General features: G+C 43.7%; 2 protein-coding genes across 3 annotated transcripts in view; one reads left to right on the top strand and one right to left on the bottom strand.

Annotated features, from left to right (window-relative positions):
• The window catches only part of LOC143925142 (protein mono-ADP-ribosyltransferase PARP14-like), a 391,904-nt gene that overhangs the window by 164,891 nt on the left and 210,889 nt on the right, over positions 1-16,124 (top strand). The window lies entirely within an intron of this gene.
• The window catches only part of LOC143925193 (protein mono-ADP-ribosyltransferase PARP14-like), a 95,193-nt gene that overhangs the window by 48,523 nt on the left and 30,546 nt on the right, over positions 1-16,124 (bottom strand). The window contains exons 3-8 of the mRNA XM_077449793.1: positions 11,469-11,499; positions 9,435-9,620; positions 8,404-8,640; positions 2,734-4,997; positions 1,613-1,849; positions 653-874 (exon numbers count right to left, since the gene is read on the bottom strand). Coding sequence (XP_077305919.1) covers positions 653-874; positions 1,613-1,849; positions 2,734-4,997; positions 8,404-8,640; positions 9,435-9,620; positions 11,469-11,499 — 3,177 coding nt within the window. The remainder of the gene's footprint in view (positions 1-652; positions 875-1,612; positions 1,850-2,733; positions 4,998-8,403; positions 8,641-9,434; positions 9,621-11,468; positions 11,500-16,124) is intronic.

The raw sequence follows: 16,124 nt of genomic DNA, 5'->3' as shown, positions 1-16,124 counted from the left end.
CATTAACTCCAAACAGAGAGCCAATCTTTATACTACATAATATGTAAGGAGTTGCATAGAAACATGTATACACATAAGCAAATAGACATTTTCTGATTATCATTATGTACATTAGATTCCTTCACAGTCCCTCCTAGGCTCCACCCACTACATCCAGAACATTCTCCAATATTCCAGAAAACAGGGAGGCACCAGAAGAGCTGCCAGGATCAGGTCATCCAGGCCCCTAAATCACTAAACCCTGACACAGATTCAACTCAAGCCTAGCTCTCAGCCAAGCTGAATTTTCCTACACTAACAGCTACTTCTAGAACACAGTAGATGGTGCCAAACATGTTTTTGTTTGCTGCTACCATGCATATTGTCTCGTCTGTGTATCCTGTCCAAGCCTGCGCTATCATCTCCCTCATTATTGGTCATCTGACACTCCTGCAGAATGAAATGGTGCAATTCCTTACCCTTTTATAATTATTCACATGGAACTCTTTCCAACAGGTCCTACACAGCACCATCTCCATTTACAAGCACTTATTGATGGCTCTGTGCATGCTGGGGACAAGGAACTGGACACCTCACCACCCCAATGGCCATGTGGTAATATACAACTTCTAGACTAAGATTATCACTATAAACATCATGAGATCACCATTACCTTGATGGTGTCCCTGTCACTGGGATGAAGGACCAAATGAACTTCTTGAAGATTCTGTACTTTGGTTTTGCAGCTAAACTGGAAAATCTCATCAAACATCACAAAAGCCACCAAATCCTTTGGAAAACCAAGATTGCCGGTCCCAATAGCTGGGAAAGATATTGACGTCCACTGGTTCTGCTCTGCCAGCGCCAAACAGTTTTTAATAATTGTGCAAAGAATCTGAAACAGAGAGTCCGAGATTGAAGTGTAACTCTGGGCGAGATAAAACAAAAAAAAATACATATTTACTTTGCAATTCTATAGTACTTTTCTCCCTGGGGACTAAAAAGGGTTTAGGAGGTGAAGCAACAATCTTGAGTACACTCAGGTGAGCCAAGTGACCTACCTACATGTCTTTGGAGTGAGGAAGGAAAACCAGAGTACCCCGAAGGAAACCCACACAAGCACAGGGAGAAACTCCATGCAAATAGAGTCCTGGTTGGGGTTCAAACTGAGGACCCCAGTGCTGCAAGACATCTCAAAACAAAATGGCCCAAGTTTGTGTCTATGTGGCTCCATGGGAAGTACTTGGTAGGTGCTTCTTAAAACACAAAGAGGAACTCCAGCCATTATTTTTTCTGGATATAATAAGAAAGGGCTAGACCCCCTGGAATGTGGCTTGACTTGCTCTTAAAGATCCACATGAAAAAACAAAATATTCCTTCAATAAAATACATTTTCACTTTCCAAGGACATTTCCCTTAGCAGAATGAAGTAAAATTGTGTTGAGTTCAATCATCCAGTCATGTTTCAGCAAAAATCAATTTTTTTTTTTATTTTCTTTGCATGTGATTATGTATACTTTGCAAAGAAATTTTTTACCACCTTCACTAAGCTAAGTGAAAATTTCCTTTTCAAAGTGAAAAGACTTTTCTCCTTCAATGAATTTCCCACCACACTCTTCAGGACTGAAGGTACCGTTTTCGATGTGCCACCTCTTTTGTCCCATTGAGGGGTCACAACATGAAGAACCTCTTGACAGTTGAGATTACAGCCGTCGGTACTAAACACGGATCCTGGCGCGGCCTGAGTGCCGAGACTTTCATCGTTCAGGAGTTGTTGCAAATTAGAGCCTGCCCGACTCAGCAAGGCTTTGGATATGGCACCACTATTCAGGTTCAGATCGGCTCCTACACTGTTCACAATGACATCCGTCTGCCATGGAAAGAGAAGATAAGAATTACCAAGTTATTATTGTTAAAAGATTAATTTCCTAATTTGAATCATTTGAATTTAAACAAATATTCAATTAACAATCTTTGTAGTACTAATTTGTACAACATCTGGAAAGAAAGAGAAGCAAAATATGAAAAACTAGAGGTACTTATTATTATTATAATGGATGTGATTCCTTCTACTGTTATATTTCCTTATAAGGACATGAATGTACACATTCATAATATACTAAATTAGTTCTTCTCAACCTTTTGCTATAGAGGAGCTTTTGAAAAAAGGGTGAGGTCTCAGGGAACTCCAGCTAATAATTTCTATATCTACATATGATCCTTACATTGGTGCCCATTGGGAATAATCCCCCCCTTACAGATGGTTAAAAAGATCATTGGTGTCAGTGATTACTTATCTGAAAGACAGCAATTGCTTATCGGTCAAAGAACCCCCAGTGACCTTCTGAAGGACCCTAGGGATCCACTGAATACTGATTGAGAAAGGTTAATATACAGCTTGTAATAACAGCAGTTTATTTTTTTACCCTAAGGTAGTGAAATGGTAACTTTCCTGTCAGATTTCCTCTGCTGTCTGGGTCCAGCTGTGGAGATCTCCTTGACATCCAGTTTGGAGAAAACAATCTCCAAAAGAAGACACAGAATGTAAACAGATTTGACAGAAGTGAGATCCTCTTTTACGTTTTATTGCTATCTGTGTCCTTGTTGGGCAGATTTCCCCACACTTCCTACCATCAAACTTGGATAGGAAGAAAGACTCAACAGAGGTTCTAACCCTTCCTATCTCTATTTGAATTTTAAAAGTCACACAGTAGAGTCGCACTTTAGCAGGAAAATGCTGGATAATCTACATACCGAACAGTCCTCAATGTTCTTCTGAAGCAGCGTGATCTTCAGCCCTTCCTTAGTCATCACGGTGTTATCATTACCTCTATTCACTGGTGCTCTTGGGGTCTCTGCCTCTCTTGTGACCGGCTGGGGTGCAATTACTTTAGAAGGCACAGCGCTCTTTTGGTTACCAAATTTGGCCCTTGTAACCTCCGAGAAAATGTTGACGGTTTCATCATTAATATCCACAAGATGGATTCTCTGTAAAGTGCTCTGTTGTCCAGACATCTCTACGTAGTCCCAAATGGCTTCCACTATGTTTTCAATGCATAATTTTAGGGGAAAACCAAAAATACCAGAACTGACAGCTGGAATTGCTATTGAACTGTAACTCTTCTTGGAGGCCAGCTGTAAACTGGTGGTAATCGCCTTCCGTAGAAGCTGTTCACATTTGGAGGGTGAGTGTAATTGCCATTGGGGACCCACTGTATGTATGATTTGTTTGCATGGCAATTTCCCTGCGTCAGTAATTACCGAATCTCCGGTGGACAATTTACCATCTTTCCTGATAATCTGATCGCAGTCATCTTGGAGTTTATGTCCTGCTGCATCCAGAATAGCTTTAGCCAAACCCCCACCATGTTTCAGATCTTCATTGGCTGCATTAACAATGACATCTACATTGTGACGGCACAGGTCATCTTTATATACAGAGAGGGTCAGTCCATTCGGAAGAGTTACTTGAAATCTGGGATTATGAAATAGATTATCTTCTATACCAGCCTCTTCTAAACGTATAACACAATGGTAAGTTGTCCTTGCGGTTGTAGCATGAACTTCTTCATTGACCTTACAAAACTTTTTGGCTCCCGGTTTCTCAATACGCAGAGTATCACTGTGAAGTGAGTGCAGAGTGTCTCCAATGACATTTGCTGCCTCTTGAACCTTCACCCGTGGTCCCGACAGGCAGATGCGGTTCTGTTTCTTTGTTACATTTACATTTTTATTTATTTTTTCCAAAATCTCCTTTCCTTCCTCCCAAATAAACGTCAGCTTTGCTGAAGGCTGAACTACAATTTCGGTCTCTATAGTAGTGTTCTTCTCCAGAAATTCGCTGACTTGTTGGTAACACGTTATAACATTTGGAGTCAGGCCGGCGATGACCAGGTTGTCCACCATTCCAGAAGAAGATTCCTCTATCAGGACTGTGATTTTCTCTGCATTAAATACCTGAAGTAGATGTGACTGGAGACTTCTCCACTCCGGAGATTTCAGAAGACTTTTGTCTTCAACTAAAAGTTGTTTATGATGCAGTTTTTCCTTAATTTGGTTTTCAGCTGCAGTCAAGTCTTCCTTTGAATGAGCCATCAATTTAACGATGCCATCATCAATTTCCAGCATTGCGTTAATGTTGTGATGTAAAAAGAGCAGAGAGGACATCTCTTCATTATCAGTGGCTATCAGGAACTCAATGAGTTTTGTATTCATCTGGATGGATTTGTTTTTCATTAGTTGTGTGATCATGGCTATCTCATATTTGGCGGTGAGCACTTCTTCTCTCAGTCCCGATAGATGGACATTCTTTGTTGGCACATCATAGTTGATCCTCAGCTCTGGAACCTTGTCCAAGATTTTCTTCTTCAGGTCGCTGTTACATATAATCTGATAGAGGGCTGGAGACATGGGTAAGGTCTCAGTCTTGGTTTGTTTCTTTCTTTCCACCTGATTGGAGGTTTCCTCTACCAGTTGTCTGAATGTTGGGTCAATTTTTGTAACATCCTCAGAGATTCCAGCTAAGAAAACTTTCTCTAAACCAAAGTCAGGTTTGATGAGTACTCCGTCATAGGTGGAGCTGCTGACATGTTCTCTAATAGCTTCCCAGACCGACTCATCCATTTTATACTCTATTACTCTGAACTTTGATATGAGACGTGAGAATTCATTATAAACCTCTTCCTTCCATTTCAGTACAATTTGTACCACAGACCTGAGATTGGTGGACAAGGTGGGAGGGAAGATGAGTTGAAGGACAGGATTCGGGCAGTCTTGATCTGGCCATTTGATCTCACAGTGTTTATCCTTCATCTTCACTTCTATGTTGTTCTTTATTCCTTCAATACTACAGATATGCTGTAATATGTATGGACTGATATTAAACTCTATAGGCTTTGGTATCTCTATACAAGGTCCGTCCTTCCCATACAGTGCTATACCCAACATGGGGTAGTAAGGGTATACGGATATCTTTTTGTTGTAAAACATATGATCCTTCTTCAAAACTCTTTTAACATCTGGAAGAGAAGGAAACAAACAGTTGGTTCTCAGTGATGCTTTATTTAGTTCTTTGATTTTTTTGACCAAAAAACATTAGTAAAACAATGTACAAAGCAACCTATATAAATATATACAAAATATAGGCTTGTTTACTAAGCTCTAAAATGGTCCCTACACCCCAGGGTAGGAATCCCTTCACCTGGGAAATCAATCCAAGAGGGATGGACAAGTGTAGACAATATACCTCAACATGTTTTGCGGTTGCCGGCTATTTCAGGCAAAATATAGAAGCTGCAAAATGATCTTTGGGAAAATATAAAAGAACATCATAACTTCAAAAATGTACACAAAACATTGTATTCACGTGATGCATAAACTTCTTAGCCCTAGATCAACGTCAACCATCACATAGGCATCAAACGGTAATGTATAAAGAATATTTTTTTGTGGATAGAGTATCATGTGTTGATAAAAGACATTTTTTACTGTTGTGTATGCATACAATTGCTTAGTTGGTCTATATTTGGCTATTCTAGATGCATTGTCCACCCATCAGCTTGCAGAAGGCCTGAACTGGAACTAACTTTTTTTTCCCTGAATATGGAACCTACCATTCCAACTATGTGAAGGTTCACCATACTCCCTCTTTCCCACCGCCTATATAACTAGTAATGTTTTTGTACTAGAACCATTGTGGTATGTATTTTATGGGTGCCACATGATAATCTATCCACATTAAATTATTCTTTATACATTTATACATACACAGAAGCTTCAGTGGCCACCTTTCTGTGCTCCCCCGCTCGCCCAGGGATCTATACCTTTTGATGCTTACATGATGGTTGTCATTGATCTACGCATGATCTAGGGGTAAGCAGTCTCTGCTTTATGTTTTTGATGTACCAGCTATTTTTTTAATACAATGTTTTGTGTTGATTTTTGATATTATGATGTTCTTTTATATCTTCCTACAGTCTTTTTGCTCCCTCTATATTTCTCCTGAAAAAACAGGTGGCCATGAAAAATGTCGAGGTCTATGGCCTACATTTATCTATCCCTCTTGGATTGATTTCTCAAGTAACGGGATTCTTACCTTAGAGGTTTATAAATACAAGCTTAGTAAACAAGCCTATATTTTGTATGTTTATATATGTTGCTTTGTACATGGTTTGTCTAATGATTTGTATATAATAAAATATTGGTGATTTTTAAATCCCTTTTTGTAATGTCTCATGACAGTACAGAGAAAATCCTACGTCCCCAATTATTTCCACAATTTTTAACATTTTAGTTCAGCAGTTACTAAGTGACTATTTTGGAAACGTATGTACTCCGTAAAGTGCTGTTGACTATATCTTCCATCAATGAATACATATAGCACCCTATAGTGTGCTACTAGTGTCAGAGTAGGTAAAACATATTTTGACTCTTGCTTAAACCCTGTGAGTCCTAATCTGGGGCAGGGTTATCAGAGTTCAGGTCTGGGTGACTCATACAGGCAGCTCTCTGGTGCCTCCCCCCCCTTCCCAATTCTAGAAAGCTGGGGAAAATTCTGGAAGCTGGAGGGCGGAGGCTAGGGGGGCTGTCCTGCATGTTTAAAAGAGAAGTCCAGCCTCAGCTCGTTTTGGCTGGGCTTCTCCTAAGGGTCACAGGAGTGCAATTTGTTTTGTACTCCTGTGACCCATTTTAAGCAGAGAGTGGTCTGAAATCAGCTCTCTGCTGACACCACTGGAATCAGTCCAGGAACCATGTCATCCCAACAATGAATTCTGGATCCACCTGGTGCCTGGACTGATGGCTGTCTCAGTCTCTCAGCAAGCCGCTGAGAGGCTGAGACGGCCGCTCCCTGCCTACAGCTCAGCGCTCTAATGAGCGTAGAGGAGCAGAGAGGAGAGCAGCTGATTAACAGGCAGCAGCTCTCCTCTCGGGGATCTGTGAGAACCGAGCCAGCAACAGTTTTTGATGGCTTGGTTCTCAGTGCAGAGGCGGCAGGGAACAGATGCAGCATCCAACTAGGTAAGTATAAATGGGCAAAAAAGCAAAAACGCAAAAACCCATGCTTCTCTTTTAAGGGAGCTTGGCCAATCTCCAGGGTCTGACAGGGGACTAAGCCAACACTTTAATATGGGTGAGTCATGCCGGCAAGGGAGTTGGGTGGAAGATGGAGATGCAGTGCTGAGGAGACTATCAGTGGCCCTCGAGGGACCCCTGCCGGGGAGGGACTCTACCTCAGCCTGGGGCTCAGGTGACTGGTCTGGATCCCACTACAGGAGAAGTTGGAAGGAAGCTTTCCTGAGAGGCAGCGGGAGCAAGGAGAGGACAGTGTGGGTACTACAGCATGGCACAGGGACATACAAGGGGAGAGGCTTCCACATGTAGCAGGTCTCCCTGGCAAGTAGCAGTGTGCTTATATCCTCCCTACCTTGCCCTGGGAGATCTCCAGAGAGTCAGTTGGGTAGATTGGTGAAGAGGGTCAGTCAGGTTGACAGGTAAGGAAAAGCGGCCAGGTGGGCTGGTGGAAAAGCAGCCAGGTGGGCTAGTATTTCCTGCAGTGGTATAGCTGGTATAGGTGGTATAGCCACCCCCATCAAATCATTCTCTGCAGCTATTACCCTTTGTACCACTACCCCCTCCCTTTAGAATGTAAGCTCCACGAGCTGGGCCCTCCTGTACTTTTGTATTGAACTGTACTGTAATTGTCTTGCCCCCCCCCCCCATACATTGTAAAGCGCTGCGTAAACTGTTGAGTCTATATAAATCGTGTATAATAATAATAATACTAAAGAGGGATCCATCAAAGCTGTGCAGACCAATGAGGAGGAATCATTTGGCGTTGTACAAGAGAAAAGAGAATGATCAATCAAAGCTGTAAACAGGGAGGAAGTTGTCCCTGGTTTTGTTACTGTTGGGTTGGGCATCCCAATATTGCCATCCAAGTTATTACCCCCTAATAAAAACACAAAACAAACTCAAGGACTGTTCACTGTGTCTGGGTGAAAGCAGAAGTTGTTGTGTGCCTGGCTGTGCAGCAATGGGGAACTCTGTCATCTGCAATCCCTACGGGGAACTCTGTCATCTGCAATCCCTACGGGGGTAGTGCCACATATATTTCAGCAGTAGTGAGTTTCTGAAGTGAACAAAATAAAATGTTTTTTGGAATCTGTTAGTCAACAATGAATATTACATAGTAAATGATTTCTCTGATAAACAGATTGACATTGCCATCAATGCCAGGATTGGGCTGCTAATGCTCAAACTGGAGCATTGTTTGAACACTCTGATGTTGACTAAAATTTGTTCTATCCCGCTTTGATGTGCCACTTGGGACAATGCCAAACAGTTCAAAGGTGTTTTTAAGAGGAACCAACCAACAAGTGCTTCCAATGTATGAAGATCTGCTCTCTACCCACTCTGTGAACTCACCAGCTGTGTCCCGAAATGTGATCAGTGCGGCTCTTTCCTCCGGTAACATCATCATTTCTTCTACTCTTCCTCCTCCCTGTTCTGGGTTCTCAAAGAAAGCTGCCAGATACGTCTCAGACGTGTTCTCCGGGACATTCTCCACCCTGACACTTCGGGATTCTTCCAGAGGCCTCGCTGTCAGCTTGTTGTGAGCCACTCTGAGGTTACTGGAGAACGTTCTGATGAATCTCGGAATATCTGGAGAACAATAACAGGACATTTTTCCCAATTTAATGGCACACGTACAACTGTGTAAAAAACCTTACTGACTAAGGAAACACAGAGCCTCCCTGCTGAATGGCTTGAGTGAACGTGGTGAACATGGAGCCAGTGTGGTACTGCAGTTGGAGAGGAAGTCCAGAGAAACCTGGTTTCTCTATGGTTTCCTGGTCCACTGAGGCAGCGTTCTGGTTGGCTACACTGCATTCAGGTCACGTCTGGCTGCCATCGGGTCAGCAGTGTCTTTATAAGTCCCTGCCCCCAGGTTTTGGAGTCCATTTGCAGAGTGGTTAGAGTAGGGAAAGAGCACCCGTCTGTTAAGGAAAGTAATTAGCAGCAGGCAGAGGCTCCAGACAGGTAGGGACAGGCTAGGGACAGGCCATCCTTCATTGGAAGTCTTCCCTATTGGGACCAGACTGGCCAGGCTACATTCTGACCTCTGAGACTGATGCTGTTAGTCTATCTTTACCCAATGCATCTCCATACTGCACAGAACTATGAGTGGCTCCTGGTGTGGCATTCTCCCGCTGGGCTGTCTGTAAGTTGAGCATTCTCTTTAATACACGTTTGGGGATTCCCACAATTGGACTTTGTGTCATTACTGCCTCTGCACTGTTCCTCGATTGCCCATTTGTTTTGGACATATTACAAACAACATGCTGTTACAAGGGTCATTAGCTAGTAGAAAATGATGGAGCTTGTAGGCCCATATTAGAACCTCACTCCAAGCTCGGTATCTAAAATCAAAAACAAATCACAAAGATTGGACTCACCGATATCACATGTGAAGGTGACAACAGCAGATTCCATCTCTGGAATTATCTCCACATAGAAGTCGGTGTCCTCAACCTTCTCACTGATATTCTTCACCAGGAGGTTTAACGTCTCAGGAGCGTCGCTGTCCTTGATGTTCTCAATGAGAACCAGAGAGGATGTGGAGACTTCATCATCTGGTGCGGCTGTAACACCGCAAAACATAATTCCAGGGAAAGATTTTTTAGAGTGATTATTTAAATCTACATCAGGATGAACAAAATGACTTAAAGAACATTCCAAAAGCTATCGGCAGAGATAGTGTTACTTTTTTGAGTTGCTGAACTTATTCACCAGGACAGGATGAGAGTTGGAGATCTCAGATTAGAGCCATTGTTCCTTCCAATTGTGGAGGATCAGCTGAAAAGAAAAGCAGGATATACTGTATATACATAAAGGCTTTCTAGGAGGATTGAGCCGGAGATGGCCAGGTACATCCAATTGTTGGAAGATTCCGAGACAGATCCAAAATTTGTTTGATGGAATATATCTCCATCCCAGGACTGACCCTGAACACACTGGAGGTAATATATCTCCATCCCAGGACTGACCCTGAACACACTGGAGGCAATATATCTCCAGAACTGACCCTGAACACACTGGAGGCAATACATCTCCATCCCAGGACTGACCCTGAACACACTGGAGGTAATATATCTCCATCCCAGGACTGACCCTGAACACACTGGAGGTAATATATCTCCATCCCAGGACTGACCCTGAACACACTGGAGGTAATACATCTCCATCCCAGGACTGACCCTGAACACACTGGAGGTAATACATCTCCATCCCAGGACTGACCCTGAACACACTGGAGGGAATATATCTCCATCCCAGGACTGATCCTGAACACACTGGAGGTAATATATCTCCATCCCAGGACTGACCCTGAACACACTGGAGGTAATACATCTCCATCCCAGGACTGATCCTGAACACACTGGAGGGAATATATCTCCATCCCAGGACTGATCCTGAACAAACTGGAGGTAATACATCTCCATCCCAGGACTGACCCTGAACACACTGGAGGTAATATATCTCCATCCCAGGACTGATCCTGAACACACTGGAGGTAATATATCTCCATCCCAGGACTGACCCTGAACACACTGGAGGTAATACATCTCCATCCCAGGACTGATCCTGAACAAACTGGAGGTAATACATCTCCATCCCAGGACTGATCCTGAACACACTGGAGGGAATATATCTCCATCCCAGGACTGACCCTGAACACACTGGAGGGAATATATCTCCATCCCAGGACTGACCCTGAACACACTGGAGGTAATACATCTCCATCCCAGGACTGATCCTGAACAAACTGGAGGTAATACATCTCCATCCCAGGACTGATCCTGAACACACTGGAGGGAATATATCTCCATCCCAGGACTGATCCTGAACACACTGGAGGGAATATATCTCCATCCCAGGACTGACCCTGAACACACTGGAGGGAATATATCTCCATCCCAGGACTGACCCTGAACACACTGGAGGGAATATATCTCCATCCCAGGACTGACCCTGAACACACTGGAGGGAATATATCTCCATCATAAGGCAAATGCAGAGAACTCATTGGAGAGGTTATATCTCTCTAACAGCATGAAAACTAGAGATGATAGACAGGTGTAATGAGGAGAAAAAATCTTCTCTCATTGAACCCTAGATTTCAGTTAAAATCAGACTGGGGTTCTAACCCTTCCCCCACTCCATGCAACTTTTTAAAACTTTTTTTGACTTGACATATTAACTAATTTTGCTTTGCAGGAATTCTCTGTAAATGTAAAATCTGTAAATTTGTTGCAAAATGAAGTATGGCAAAATCAGCAACTCCTCCCCAATGAAAGCCCCCTGGCAGTCAGGGCAAGAAGGTAGACCGGTTTCAGTCACCTTATACTCTCTCCCCTCCCCCACTCTCACCAGTATGATATATAAGACAAATATTTCTCTGAATGTCCAATGAATGGAAAATTTCTTACCTTTGTCCTCGGCACGGGCGGCCTGTGAACCCTGAGAATAGAAGATAAACCGAGTAATTTCCAGAAATTCTGTTTAGTTTCATTATGATTAATAACTATTAATAATAATTTATTTCCACAACAATAAATATTTCAAGCCGAGACAACCAATGAGAACCGAGAATAGAAAATTGTTACTGTAATTAACATGCATGATAGATTAGTAAACTAAGTCTAGAATTTAAAGAGGACCTTCCATGGAAAACCTCCGCCCCCTTCCCCAACAAAATTGCTTTAGAAAGTGATCTGTAAATAAACCAATCCCCTTCAAACAGAAATCTTACCTTGGCCCCGGGCTCTGACACATCCTGGAGATACGGGGGGCTTCACCCAACCTCCCGGCACAGCTGTAACCTCAGAGCCCTGTGAGAACTCCAGCCTACTGTAGGAGCCCATTCCTGCTGGATTTCAAGCTCCCCGCTCTTCCAGATAGCACAGCCATCTCACATGTCCCTCCAGTATTTGTGTTGGAGGGCAGGGGGTTAGCAAGAAAGCAAATTTTTCATTTGGAGAGTCCACTTTAAAGCTCGGATTCCCAATTGTTAGTCCCCTCAGACCCCAGTAGTCAGCAGTGGAAGCATTGATTTATAAATGGACTATAATCTAAGTATCTCTAGGGGTCTAGTCAGGGCCACCATCAGGGGGGTACAGCACATACATCTGTAGGGGGGGGGTTAGGTGTCCCTAGGGACCCTGGCGGGGATCGCTTCTCTAGGCACCTTCCCCGCCTATTCTCTGGGGACCGGCGCCGCAATGAAGCACTCTGTGACAGGTACCGGCTGCTTACACAACAGCACACCTAGCCGATGGAGCTTAGGCTCCTCCTCCATTCTGACCAGGGGTGGGGTAAGTGGAGAGGGGGGTATATTTGCCACTGGGGGGACAGCAGCAGTGTCATTGCTTCTAAATACATACACTGCACATGTACTGTATATATTTTAGAATCCCCAAAGCTCCTCTCCCCCCCTCCCCCATCAGTCTCCTGCATTGTAAGATCTCTGACTCAACTCCCTCCCCCCTTCCTTTAGTTTTAATTGATTTTTATTGAAAAAAAGAAACATTTAATTTATACATACATAAAACATAGTTTTCCAATTATAAAAGAGATATGTATAACAACAGGGAATGCCGAGTTATCCTTTAAGAAAAAAGAAACATTGCATAACGTCAAGGTCGCAGCCATGACTAACACTCTAGTTATCCCTGATAAACTGCAAAACAATCCCCTGCTCCCCCCCATAACCCTGTTCTTCGAGCACATGCTGCTAGATCCAATCAGGTCTATTTGGCTAATCAATAACGGAACGGCGAAGCAACTCAAGAGCAAAAGTAAAGATCTTCCGGTAACCTCCCAGACCTCATCAGGCCTGGGCCAGGTAAGATGCGACCTAGGTCCCATCCTACGCTATCTCATCTAAGGGGTAACCAATGTCTCGCAACCATGGATCCCAAAGCAACTTGAATTTTTTGAGATTATTTTGTCTGATGTAAATTGCCCGTTCGCACCAGATTGTAGAGTTTATGGCATTTATCCACGCTTGCAGTGCTGGAGGATTTTTTGCTTGCCAGTTCAACGCAATCAAGCGTCTAGCCTGGTACAAACACCTAGATATGGATATTTTTGTTACAACAGAAATTCTACCCGTTTCCATAATCCCTAATAGGCAAATCCTAGCTTCGGGTTCCAAGGTGGTATTAAAAATCCTATTAATACTGCGTACAATTTCTATCCAATATCGGTATAGTTTTGGGCACTTCCATACCATGTGAATTAGGTCCCCTGGTGCTCCACATCTAGGGCACTCACCGTTAGACTTTCTACTTATCCTCTCCATTTTTTTAGGGGTGTAGTATGCCCTATATAGGAAAAGCTTATGAGACATGCGCTGCGATGGGGAGATAGACACCAGGTTCCCCTGTGCTAGGATCTCATCCCATTGTTCCTGCTCAATTGGACCCAGGTCTTCCTCCCATCTCTTCCTACACTTATCCGGTCCCTCTCCATTCAAAACGTTATCCTTGAGTTTTGTATATAGGCTAGAGATCTGGCCCTTTGATTGTCCTTGCTCAAGGAGTCTCTGTAATAGGGGATTCTTCGTCCTATCAATGACAAGTGTGCCATACTGTGAGTGTATCCCATGTCTCACTTGTAAATATATATAAAATGTTTTATTGGAGATACCAAATTCCTGGCGAAGGTCTTCGAAAGATTTTATAGTGTTCCCCTGGTAGAGATGCACCAGTCTTCTAATCCCTCTCCTCTCCCACTCAAGGGAGCGATCTATACTATTTAGCTCAGCCAGTTCTCTATTGTTCCATAGGGGGGCATACTCTGTTACCCCCCCCATAGTCCAAGAGTCGCTTAGCTAACTGCCATACTTTCCTTGCCAAAACATTGGTGGGACAATTATAGACAAATGAATTGGCCTCCAGGACTTCAACTAAAATTCTATGGTATGCATTGTTAATCATCAGTTTATGATTCGGACAGCCACCCTCCTCCAGTCCAGCCCCAGCTAAATGCTGGAGCTGGGCTGATAGGAAGTATGTTTTTAAATGTGGGATCGCCACTCCTCCCTTCTCCACAGGGAGCTGTAGCGTCCGCAGCCGAATCCGAGGCTGTCTCTTTTTCCATATTAATTCTCTAATTAATCCCTCCAGACTGTCGAACCATTTCTGGTTGATCCAGACTGGTGAGTTGTGGAGGATGTACAGAATCTGTGGCTGCCAAATCATCTTTACTAGATTACAACGTCCCGCCACAGACATGGGAAGGCGACACCAGCTATTGACCTTCTGCTTCAGTTTTGCCAGTAATGGTACCAAGTTCTCCTCAACATACCGGTCTACATCTCTGGGAATCCAAATACCCAAGTATTTCAGCTTGGGTACCACTTCTAGTCCCTCGACTATGGGCGATATTAACTCTTCGGACTCCGATAGTGGCATAAGGGCTGATTTACTCCAATTAATAACCAAACCTGACTGTTGCCCAAATTCCTCCATCAGCCGTACTACATTACTCAGAGTAGAGCGCACGTCGTCAACAAAAAATAAAACGTCATCTGCAAACAAAGCCAGCTTCTCCTCCTCCAGTCCGTGCCGAAATCTCCGGATGTCCGAGCGTGATCTCGCCATCACAGCCAGGGGTTCCATCGCCAGCACGAACAAGAGGGGAGATAACGGGCATCCCTGCCTCGTACCCCTTTCTAGACAAAACATGTCAGAAAATAGGGTCCCCATTTTAATCTTGGCCCTGGGTCCCCTGTATAGTAATTTTACCCAGTTCATAAATTGGGGGCCAAAGCCAAAGCGTTCCAATACGCCCCAGAGATAGTCCCACTCCAAGCTGTCAAAAGCCTTAGTAGCATCCAAAGCTAATATGGCACCTGGACTGTCACCATCTCTAGGTATTTGTAAATTTAAAAAGACCCTCCTAATGTTGGTATTAGTTGTTCTGCCCGGGATAAACCCGGACTGGTCTGAATGTATTAATTTATGAATACAACTATTTAGACGGATTGCTAGGGCTTTGGCTAAAATTTTTATATCTGAACATAGCAGAGATATCGGCCGGTACGACGAAACCTCTTGTTGGTCCTTCCCCTCTTTAAGAATTAAAATAATATTGGCCTCCCGCATTGAAGCGGGGAGTTCCCCTGCCTCTAGTGCGTAGTTTAGCGTTTCCAGTGGTGCTGGGATCAGCTGTTCACTGTATCGCTTATAAATTTCCACTGGAAGGCCATCGGGTCCAGGAGATTTGTAATTGGACATACTATTCATTGCAAATTTTAGTTCTTCCGAAGTAAGTGGTGAATCTAAATTCAGTTTGTCCTGGTCTGAAAGCACGGGGATATCTATTTGATGCAAAAAGTTAGTGGCCAGATCTTCGCGAGCCTGTGCAGTTGATTTATATAAAGTTCTATAATAATCACCCAGTTCCTCGGAGGGCCTAAAGACAGTGTCCCCCTTCTGCGTTTTGATTGCCTGTATTCCTGTGGGGGGGCTGTTGGTGCGGGTCAGTAAGGAGAGGACTCGACCCACCTTCTCCCCTTCGCCAAAATAATATTGGCGTTGGAAAATACGTTGATTCTCCACCCTTTTTAGAAGTGCCATTTTGTATATCTGTTGGTTATCCTCCCAGGTCTGTTGTTTCCCCGGCGATGGGTCCTCCGCAAACTCTCTCTGAGCCTGGATGACGTCATTACGAATTTTTCCCTCTTGAACTCGAGATTCCCGTTTTGTTATTGCGATTTTCTGAATAAGTATTCCTCTAAGAAAGGCTTTAAGGGAGTCCCAAACCATTCCAGGAGCCGCTGTCCCTCTGTTAGTCTGAAGAAAATCCCCTATTTTATCCCCTAAAAGGTTAGATCCATCAATTAGTTCCAACCAGGCGGGGTTTATTCTCCACTCTCTCAGTGGGGCGCGCTCTCCCGTATTCAAAGTTATAGCTAAAGGAGAATGGTCATAGATCCCACGTGCCCCATATTCTATATCTGTCACCACTCCAACTGCCTCATTGTTCCCCAAGCCCATGTCTATTCTTGATAGCGTCTGGTGGGTACTAGAGAAACAGGAATACTGCCTATCCTGGGGGTGTCGCATACGCCAGATGTC

The sequence above is a fragment of the Lithobates pipiens genome, unplaced genomic scaffold (genome assembly GCF_037356315.1).
Source record: "Lithobates pipiens isolate NorthernLeopardFrog02 unplaced genomic scaffold, aLitPip1_a1.2 Scaffold_22, whole genome shotgun sequence".
Classification (NCBI taxonomy): Eukaryota; Metazoa; Chordata; class Amphibia; order Anura; family Ranidae; genus Lithobates; species Lithobates pipiens.
Note: the sequence above shows the minus strand (reverse complement) of the source record. Positions and strands in the feature narration are given on the sequence as shown.